The 11,334-nt window shown below is 43.5% G+C and overlaps 1 protein-coding gene across 3 annotated transcripts in view; it reads left to right on the forward strand.

The window, feature by feature from the left end:
* The window catches only part of epoa (erythropoietin a), a 65,680-nt gene extending 54,947 nt beyond the window's left edge, over window positions 1-10,733 (forward strand). For 2 of the 3 annotated variants that reach the window (XM_072258350.1, XM_072258353.1), the window contains exon 5: window positions 9,971-10,732. In XM_072258350.1, the coding sequence (XP_072114451.1) occupies window positions 9,971-10,120 (150 nt within the window). In that variant the 3' untranslated portion in view covers window positions 10,121-10,732. Of the gene's footprint in view, window positions 1-9,970 lie in introns of all 3 variants that reach the window. The other variant, XM_072258352.1, reaches the window with a different exon arrangement.
* The last annotated feature ends 601 nt before the right edge of the window (window positions 10,734-11,334 follow it).

Raw genomic sequence — 11,334 nt, forward strand, 5'->3', positions numbered from 1 at the left:
TTTGGAGTGTTGCGTGCAGTTTTGGTCACCTACCTACAGGAAAGATGTAAATAAGCTTGAAAAAGTGCAGAGGATATTTACAAGGATGTTGCCAGGACTTGAGGATCTGAGTTACAGGGAAAGGTTAGGACTTTATTCCCTGGAGCATAGAAGAATGAGGGAAGATTTGAGAACAGTGTACAAAATTATGAGGGGTATAGATAGAGTAAATGCAAGCAATCCTTTTCAACTAAGTTTCGGATGAGACTAGAATGAGAGGTCATGGGTTAAAGGGTGAAAGGGTGAAATGCTTCAGGGAGCATGAGGGAGAAGCTTCTTCACTCAGAGGGTAGTGGGGAGTGTGGAACGAGCTGCCAGTGGAAATGGTGGACACGGGTTCGACTTCAACATTTAAGAGAAATTTGGATCAGTGCATGATGAGAGAGGTATGGAGGGCTACGGTCTGGGCGAAGGTGAAGGGGACTAGACAGGACAATTAGTTCAGCATGGACTAGACGGGCCAAAGGGTCTGCCTCTGTATTGTGTGACTGTATGACACTTTGCATGGTGCATGCAGATATTGAATAATGGCACTGCAGAATGCCATGAGACGGTGTGCAGCTCACAGGGGCAGAGTGGAGAATTTTTGACAGATCAAAGACCAATAAAAATGAAAGAGCAGAGCAACAGGGTGGAGCTAGAGAGGCCTGAGAGAACTGTCTGTGTGTACAATGACACTTCCCAAACGTACATCCGCTTTTACCGTTAGATAAGATTCGAAAACCTCATCTATTCTAATGGAACACAGCCCATAGATAAGAAATGGTAAAATGACAAACGCTCGGAAAACTGTTTAATCTTAATTAACAGTGATCGTTATGAGCTTTTAAAAACCAAAACACTCCGATGGCTTTTATCTTGAAGGAGGTTTAGACAGTGATTACTGATTGTTCAAAAAAAATTGAGGATGAATGCATAACCAAGCCAAAAGGGGATCAGGAGTACTTAATTAAGAATATGGTTATAATTAGTCAATGATTTAGATGCAGCTGGGAAGTTAAGTGTTTAGTGTTAAAGGAGTAACGTTGCTGCGTGCTGATGGTTTTTGCACTAGGGACAGTCTAAGTTAAGTTAATCTCCAACCCCTTGCTGCCCAACTTCCGTTTCCATTAAAGACCTGAAGACGCAAGAGCAGAATTAGGCTACTCGGCCCATCAAATCTGGTCTGTCATTCGATCATGATTAATTTATTATCTCTCTTAATCCCAATATCCTGCCTTCACCCCGAAACCTTCAATGTCCTTTACTAATCAGTAACCTATTGTATCAACTTCCACTTTAACTGTATCCAATGACTTAGTCTCCACAGCCGTCTGCGGCAATGCCTGGTCCATTTCCCTCTCGCCTCAGTCTCCTGCCTTCTCCCTGTATCCCTTCATGACCTCACTAATCAAGAGCCTATCAGCCTCTACTTTAAACATACCCAATGACTTGGCCTCCACAGCTGACTGTGGCAATGAATTCCATAGTTTCACCACCCTCTGGCTGAAGAAATTCTTTCTCGTCTCTGTCCTAAAGGGACGTCCTTGTATCCTAAGGAGGTGTCCTCTGGTTCTAGACTCTCCCACTACAGGGAATGTCTTCTGTACATCCAATCTATCAAGGCCTTTCAATATTCTATAGCTTTCAATGAGATCTCTTCCCCCCACCCCCCACCTTTCACTCCTGGAATCCTTCTCGTGAACCTCCTCTGGACCACCTCCAATGCCAGCACATCGTTTCTTAGATATGGGGTCCAACACTGCTCGCAATAATCCAGTTATAAGTTCCAAGCCTGAGGCAAGATCGAGGTGAGCCTGTCGATTGTTTACTTATAAGATATAGAAACATAGCCGGCAAAGATAATTCCAGGAAATGGAGGAAAGGCTAGTGGACCAACTCACTGAGGCTCAGCATATCCAGACACACAGGGAGCTCAGGTTAAACAGAGGTAACTCACCATAGCTCAAAATCAAAGTACAGCCGTTGCTCAAATACATTGCCACTATTGATAGATGAAGATGAGAGTCATGCAAACTTCAAATCAGTCCTGGAAAAGGAAACAGGATGTGATGGACATAGATTCTATACATAACAATAAGAACACAAAGAAAATAGAACATAGAATACTACAGCACAGTACAGGCCCTTCGGCCCACAATGTTGTGCCGACCCTCAAACCCTGCCTCCCATATAAGCCCCCACCTTAGATTCTTCCATGTACCTGTCTAGTAGTCTCTTAAACTTCACTAGTGTATCTGCCTCCACCACTGACTCAGGCAGTGCATTCCACGCACCAACCACTCTCTGAGTAAAAAACCTTTCTCTAATATCCCCCTTGAACTTCCCACCCCTTACCTTAAAGCCATGTCCTCTTGTATTGAGCAGTGGTGCCCTGGGGAAGAGGCGCTGGCTATCCACTCTATCTATTCCTCTTATTATCTTGTACACCTCTATCATGTCTCCTCTCATCCTCCTTCTCTCCAAAGAGTGAAGCCCTAGCTCCCTTAATCTCTGATCATAATGTATACTTACTAAACCAGGCAGCATCCTGGTAAATCTCCTCTGTACCCTTTCCAATGCTTCCACATCCTTCCTATAGTGAGGTGACCAGAACTGGACCCAGTGCTCCAAGTGTGGCCTAACCAGAGTTTTATAGAGCTGCATCATTACATCGCGACTCTTAAACTCTATCCCTCGACTTATGAAAGCTAACACCCCATAAGCTTTCTTAACTACCCTATCCACCTGTGAGGCAACTTTCAGGGATCTGTGGACATGTACCCCGAGATCCCTCTGCTCCTCCACACTACCAAGTATCCTGCCATTTACTTTGTACTCTGCCTTGGAGTTTGTCCTTCCAAAGTGTACCACCTCACACTTCTCCGGGTTGAACTCCATCTGCCACTTCTCAGCCCACTTCTGCATCCTATCAATGTCTCCCTGCAATCTTTGACAATCCTCTACACTATGTACAACAACACCACCAATCTTTGTGTCGTCTGCAAACTTGCCAACCCACCCTTCTACCCCCACATCCAGGTCGTTAATAAAAATCACGAAAAGTAGAGGTCCCAGAACAGATCCTTGTGGGACACCACTAGTCACAATCCTCCAATCTGAATGTACTCCCTCCACCACTACCCTCTGCCTTCTGCAGGCAAGCCAATTCTGAATCCACCTGGCCAAACTTCCCTGGATCCCATGCCTTCTAACTTTCTGAATAAGCCTACCGTGTGGAACCTTGTCAAATGCCTTACTAAAATCCATATAGATCACATCCACTGCACTACCCTCATCTATATGCCTGGTCACCTCCTCAAAGAACTCTATCAGGCTTGTTAGACACGATCTGCCCTTCACAAAGCCGTGCTGACTGTCCCTGATCAGACCATGATTCTCTAAATTCCTATAGATCCTATCTCTGAAGAATCTTTTCCAACAGCTTTCCCACCACAGATGTAAGGCTCACTGGTCTATAATTCCTCGGACTATCCCTACTACCTTTTTTGAACAAGGGAACAACATTCACCTCCCTCCAATCTTCCAGTACCATTCCCATGGATAACGAGGACATAAAGATCCTAGCCAGAGGCTAAGCAATCTCTTCTCTCACCTCGTGGAGCAGCCTGGGGAATATTCCGTCAGGCCCCGGGGACTTATCTGTCCTAATGTATTTTAACAACTCCAACACCTCCTCTCCCTTAATATCAACATGCTCCAGAACATCAACCTCACTCATATTGTCCTCACCATCATCAAGTTCCCTCTCATTGGTGAATACTGAAGAAAAGTATTCATTGAGGACCTCGCTCACTTCCACAGCCTCCAGGCACATCTTCCCACCTTTACCTCTAATCAGTCCTACCTTCACTCCTGTCTTCCTTTTTTTCTTCACATAATTGAAGAATGCCTTGGGGTTTTCCTTTACCCTACTCGCCAAGGCCTTCTCATGCCCCCTTCTTGCTCTTCTCAGCCCCTTCTTAAGCTCCTTTCTTGCTTCCCTATATTCCTCAATAGACCCATCTGATCCTTGCTTCCTAAACCTCATGTATGCTGCCTTCTTCCACCTGACTATATTTTCCACCTCACTTGTCACCCATGGTTCCTTCACCCTACCATTCTTTAGCTTCCTCACCGGGACAAATTTATCCCTTACATCCCGCAAGAGATCTCTAAACATCGACCACATGTCCATAGTACATTTCCCTGCAAAAACATCATCCCAATTCACACCCGCAAGTTCTAGCCTTATAGCCTCATAATTTGCCTTTCCCCAATTAAAAATGTTCCTGTCCTCTTTGATTTTATCCTTTTCCATGATAATTATAAAGGCCAGGGAGCGGTGGTCACTGTCCCCCAGATGCTCACCCACTGAGAGATCTGTGACCTGACCCGGTTCATTACCTAGTACTAGATCTAGTATGGCATTCCCCCTGGTCGGCCTGTCCACATACTGTGACAGAAATCCATCCTGGACACACTTTACAAATTCTGCCCCATTTAAACCCTTGGAACTAATCAGGTGTCAATCAATATTAGGGAAGTTAAAGTCACCCATGATAACAACCCTGTTATTTTTGCACCTTTCCAAAATCTGCCTCCCAATCTGCTCCTCTGTATCTCTGCTGCTACCAGGGGGCCTATAGAATACCCCTAGTAGAGTAACTACTCCCTTCCTATTCCTGACTTCCACCCATATTGACTCAAAAGAGGATCCTGCTACATTACCCACCCTTTCTGTAGCTGTAATAGTATCCCTGACCAGTAATGCCACCCCTCCTCCCCTTTTTCCGCCCTCTCTATCCCTTTTAAAGCACTGAAATCCAGGAATATTGAGAATCCATTCCTGTCCTGGTGCCAGCCAAGTCTCTGTAATGGCCACTACATCATAATTCCATGTATGTATCCAAGCTCTCAGTTCATCACCTTTGTTCCTGATGCTTCTTGCCTTGAGGTACACACATTTCAGCCCTTCTACCTTACTGTCTTTACACCATTTATTCTGCTTCTCTTTCCTCAAAGCCTCTCTGTATGTTAGATCTGGCTTTACTCCATGCACTTCTTTCACTGCTCTATCGCCCTGGGTCCCATCCCCCTCGCAAATTAGTTTAAACCCTCCCGAACCATGCTAGCAAACCTACCTGCAAGGATATTGCTCCCCCTCATCATGCTGAAAGAAGAGGTAAAGAAGACAGGGTTGGCCACATTAGTTTACAGATACACAAAATGTTCTGTATTTGGCTTGAATTGCAGTTTGTATGGAAGAAAAAAAACTTGGAAGATGTACAAATCAAAACAAATATTGAGGACAATGATGAAGGGTAAAAGGACAAATAGAAAAAAATAAAATCATACGATAAGGCTGATGCTCTTTGGGTGAAAGTGTACATGGAAACAGTTGAATTTGTGACTTCATAAAAATCCTTATGATTGTCTAGGTGATCAGGTGATCTTGATATTTATTGCTTATTTATTTATTATTATTATTTCTATATTTTTTTATTTACACAGTTTGTTATCTTCTGCATTCTGGTTGAACACCCTAGTTGGGAATTCGTTCTTTGATTCTGCTATGGTTATTATTCTATGGATTTATTGAGTATGCCCACAAGAAAATGAATCTCAGGGTTGTATATGGTGACATATATGTACCTTGATAATAAATTTACTTTGAAATTTACCTTAGCATTATACCCTTGTTTTTATACTCTAGTCCTATCAAAATGAATGTTAACATTGCATTTGCCTTCCTCACCGCTGACTAAAGCTGCAAATTAGGCTTTCGATAATCCTACACTTGAAATCCTCATTCCTTTTGCATATTCAATCTTTGAATTCACTCCCCATTTAGAAGAATAGTCAATTTGTTTATTCCTTCTACCAAAGTGCATGACCATACACTTCCCTACACTATATTCCATCAGCCATTTCTTTGCCCATTCTCTTAATCTGATCAAGTCCTTCTGCAGACTCCCTGCTTCCTTGACACTACCTGCCCCTCCAGCTATCTTCGTATATCCATAAACTTGGCGACAAAGCCAACAAATCCATGATTCAGATCGTTAATATATAAGTAGCAGACTCAGCACCAACCATAGACTCCCTGTGTAAACATTCACAAAGGAGATTCTCTATAAAAACAGTTCCCTGTTGATAATTTTGTCTAGTGGATGGCATTGGAATTATTATCCGTCTCTTCTGATCTTTAACCGATATTGGACTAGCTACCAGGAGGTCATGAGTTCGAGCCCCAGCCGAGGGAACGTTTTGTGTCCTTAAGCAAGGCACTTAATCACACATTGCTCTGCAATGACACTGGTGTCAAGCTGTATGGGTCCTAATGCCCTTCCCTTGGTAACATTGGTGTCGTGGAGAGGGGAGACTTACAACATGGGCAACTGCTGGTCTTCCATACAACCTTGCCCAGGCCTGCACCCTGGAGAGTTAAGACTTTCCAGGCGCAGATCCATGGTCTCGCAAAACTAATGGATGCCTTAATTAATTAATAGCAGAAGAAAATGATTTAAATGATGATTGTCTGCTCTCTGACTATTTGGATATCCCAGTGGTTTGGCAGCTGGTTTATCCAGAAGTGTTTGTTTATTTATTTAGAGATACAGTATAGAACAGGCCCTTCCAGACCTTCTAGCTGTGTTGTTGCAACCCACTGATTTAACCATAGCCTAATCACGGGACAATTTGCAATGAGCAATTAATCTACTAACCGGTACATCTTCGGATTGTGGGAGGAAACCAGAGCACCCAGAGGAAACCCATGCACACATGGAAAGGAACGTACATACTTGGTTACAGAGGACGCCAGAATTGATCAACAAACTCCAATGCCCTAAGCTGTAATAGCATCGCACTAACTACAACGCTACCCTTTCTATCCACAATGGCTCTGTTTTTCCCTTGCTCTCTTTCCACTTGCCAAGGCCTTAGTCCCTATCCTACCTTCCAATTCCCCAATGCCCTAAAATCCCACGCTCCTCTCTAAGTCTCCGGGCCCAGATTTCCGCACTCCTCTCTAAGGCTACGTCCACACTAGACAGGATAAATCCATAACCAAAGCTTTTTCTCTTCGTTTTGACCCTCCGTCCACACTGAAATGGTGTTTTCCTCCCCTGAAAATGGAGCTTTTCTAAAGCACTCTCCAGAGTGTTTCAATCTGAAAACGCCGGTTTGCCGTTGTAGTGTGTACAGGGTAACCGGCTAATTTTAAAAATGCTGTCATGACGTGCGGGAACAGATGGTGGCGGCAGAGCGGCATTTCATTGTTTTCTTGAACCCGGCCTCCAACACCACAACAATATCTGACAATAGATGTGTAACAGCCTAATGTAACATTGTATGGAAATACAAGATAACACTGTTGCAGACATGTTTTATACATTTAACAAGGTGCTTTATTAATGTATTGCTTGTGTAAGCATTCAATAGATGCAATTGTCACTTTTGCCCAGTAACTCATTTTATTGCACGTTAGATACAGCAAAATAATACACAAAGACATGGCAAAAGTAAAGGCAAACAAATGAGGTAACAGCAAATTTCACTTTTGCCTAGTAACAAGCCTTATTGCATTTAGTTGTAGCTGTCGTCCCTTTCATCGATGAAGAGACTATGGCTGTAGGAAATGTTTCTGGACAAATGCGCACCAAGTCTTTCGTTTGGCAATTTCCTTTTAAGTTTTTCTAGTCTGTAACTGGACAAACACGCATCAAGTATACCGTTTCCTCTTCGCTTGTTTTCTATGTGTCCTGCACATGCCCAGTAGAAGGTTCGCCCAAATACCCGTTTTAATGTGGACGGAGGTATTTTCAAAAACGCCTGGTGTGGACGCCAATCGTTTTTACGTGAAACCAGCGTTTTCAAAATTATCCGGTCTAGTGCGGACGTAGCCTAAGTCTTCAGGACCAGATTTCCACAGTCTCTCCCTTCTCATTTGCTGCGACTCCCAGTTTGTATGCCCCATTCAACTGATCAAAGCCTTGGTTCTTTTGCCGTCTTTAAACTGACCATGGTCCTGTTTCTTGTGGCCCTGTGAAACCTATCAGGGTCTCGGCCTGAAACATCGACTGTTTATTCTTTTCCATAGATGCTGCCTGACCTGCTGAGTTCCTCCAGTATTTTTGTGTGTTGCTTTGGATTTCCAGCATCGGTAGATTTTCTTGTGTTTGTGAAGGGGAACAAACATTTGAATGATCTGTGATGGCAGGGTGGAAAGGTCACCCACAGTTACACTCCAAATGATCTTCTTCATCACATAGTCAACTTCGCTGTCTGTGCTTTCATTTCATTGTTCCCTGGTCACCTCAGGTTTGACCTTGCATGTAGAGACAGAAAGAAACAAACTGAAATTTAATTAGTACAAGTCTATCGTACTTTCAATAGTCAACACCTTGTATTTTGATTTCAGTCCAGATGAAGGGTCTCGGCCCTAAACGTTGACTGTTTATTCCTTTCCAAAGATGCAGCCTGACCTACTGAGTTCCTCCAGCATTTTGTATGGGTTAGTCTAGATTTTCAGCATTAGCAGAACCTCTTGTGTTTACAAGTTAGATTTCAGATTCTGATATATTTATCACATGTGCATCAGAATTTTGAAAGAAATGCATTATCACAAACATGAGAAAATCTGCAGACACTGGAAATCCAAAGCAACACACTCACAAACCGCTGGAGGAACTCAGCAGGGTCTCCACCCAAACCATGGACTGTTTGCTCTTTTCCACAGATACTGCCTGACCTGCTGAGTTCCTCCAGCATTTTGTGTGTGTTGCAGTGAAATGCATTGTTCATGTTAACCACCAACGCACCCAAGAATGTGCCGGGGGGGCAGCCCACAAGTGTCACCATGCATTCCAGCGTCAACATAGCATGTCCACGATGTTCAGAAGAGCAACATAGCAGCAACAACAAAAGCAAAACAAACCCCTTACACACACACACACACACACATACATATGATTGGACTAACAATGACAGAGAGCTACAGAAGGAAATATTGGAACAGGTATCCAAACTAGGTGGCGGGGTGGAGATACATCTTTACCAAAGGAGGTGTGAGACTCTCCTTCCCTCTGCATTCCTGCAGGTCACCCTTGGGCAAGGTGTAGCACCTATTGAGTCATCCAGTCAGGGTCATGTGAAGCCATGGGAGCAGGTGGTGGATGGTCATATGAGCAGCCGGTGCATATACAAGTCCTGGTTATGCGACCACTGACACCAGGCAGACAATCCCTGAAGGCTGCGGTCACCATCTTGTAAAGACACTGCCCAGATGAAGGCAATGGCAAACTACTGCTGTAGAAAAAGTTGCCAAGGACAATCGTGGTCATGGAAAGACCATGATCGCCCACGTCGTACAACACAGAACATAATAAATAAATGATCCAAACTCAGAGTCAAAGGACAAAGAAGCAATACAGAAATAATGCCTGTATTCAGGAAAAGAAACAGAATCAGGTTTACTATCACTGACTTACGTCCTGAAATTTGTTGTTTTTTGGCAGCAGTACAGTGCAATATATAATTTTTATAAAAACTTCAAGTCACAATAAGATATACAGTATAAACAAAAGTAGCACGAAAAGGGAATAAAATAGTGAGGTAGTGATCATGAGTTCAATGTCCATTCAGAATCTGATGGCGGGGGGAAGAAGCTGTTCCTAAAACATTGAGCATGTGCCTTCAGGCTCCTTCCTGATGGTAGCAATGAGAAGAGGGCATGTCCTGGGTAGTCGTATAAGCAGCTGGTGCATATCACAGGTCCTGGTTATGCGACCACTGACGCCAGGAGTGAAGCTTCCAACACTCCAACGTTCCAGGCCAAGTTTGGGTCAGACACAAAAGCCAGAGGTGGAAGTCGGAAATTAGTCGGAAACTAAGTCTTTCTAGTTGGTACTTTGGTGACACTGTGTGTAATACTCTTGTTTCTGTGCAGGTTATCGTTAATGGGGAACAGCTTCCTGTACAGTCCACCTTCAACAGCAGGACGGTGAGGACCATCTTTCACGTCTACCTAAACTTCTTACAAGGGAAGGTCAGATTGTTTTTCCTCGATACAGAAGCTTGTAATCTGGCCACAAGCTGACAGCCCAGATCAACACCAGCAGACTCTTGACGGCCGCTTCCCATTCAAATTATAAACTGTAACCTTTGCATAGTAAGAGCACAAAAATGTACAGCACCAACAAGGAACGGCGAGAGAGGGAGAAGGAAACAAGCATGGCTAGTTCCTATGAGAAATGATGAGGAAAGCTAGACACCCGGCTCTGGAGAACTTGATCAGAGACTCTGTTAAGTGCTCAGGACTTACAATGGTTTGAACTCAAAGGCGCGCAATAGAGAGAGAGAGAGAGAGAGAGAGAGAGAGAGAGAGAGAACTGCACCCAAGGACACATTTGAATGTGACGAACCTCTCTGACTGGAAGTGTCTTGTTTTTATTGATGGCGCAATCTGCTGTCGAGGGCACAGTTTTGTTCTGTAGAGTTTCTGTGAATATGGGACGTAAGATTTTAATATTTGTAGCTCTGTCACCTATTAGTCCTCAAGCCGTTGTTATTGCTTAGCTTGCGGATTAAAGTTCACCAGCAACCCGATAAAAATGGACGACTTCAGTCAAGTGTTTTGTGAGGATGGTGAGTTCAAACACTGCTGCCAAGTTACTGAAGTTCATCTCTCTGAACATTAAATATTATATATATTTAAGCATAAACCTTCTCAGGCTCTGATTTTCAACAGTTTCATTTCTCCGTCTTACACTGTGTAAATCCTTCAACTTGCCAGTAGTTCACTCGTCATAGTATAGTAAAGTTCTGAAAATCTGGAACATTCAGGACTTTGATGCTATTGGGCTGGCAGATGTTCAGCACTGTCAGATAAACACACTTTTAACTTGTTTGTTTTTAAAGATGTAAGGCAGAGTTATAAGAAAAGGAATTCTGGGAGTGCACCAACCGGCGTCTTAGTGAATGGGAAGAGAGTGGTTGTAAACTTAGTTTGAAAGTGGATTACAGGGGTATGGTTACAATATAAATACACCAGCGGCATGATCCTGTCACTTGGTAATCCGAAGCACAATACTTGGCTTTAAATCTGCTTTCTCAAAGCCATGCCTCACTACCCAGGGAACTAGGCCAACCCGGGCACATCTTGCAGTCTATTGGAGGTTAGTAAACGTACAGAAAGCATTCCACAGGTTGAAATCTAATCACGTTGGATTAGGAAGGATAAGGAGGTCCCAGAGAGGCTGCAGAAAAGGTTTACTAGGTGTAATGGAGATGAATAAGGTCACGGTTAGTTTA

The sequence above is a fragment of the Mobula birostris genome, chromosome 5 (genome assembly GCF_030028105.1).
Source record: "Mobula birostris isolate sMobBir1 chromosome 5, sMobBir1.hap1, whole genome shotgun sequence".
Taxonomy (NCBI): Eukaryota; Metazoa; Chordata; class Chondrichthyes; order Myliobatiformes; family Myliobatidae; genus Mobula; species Mobula birostris.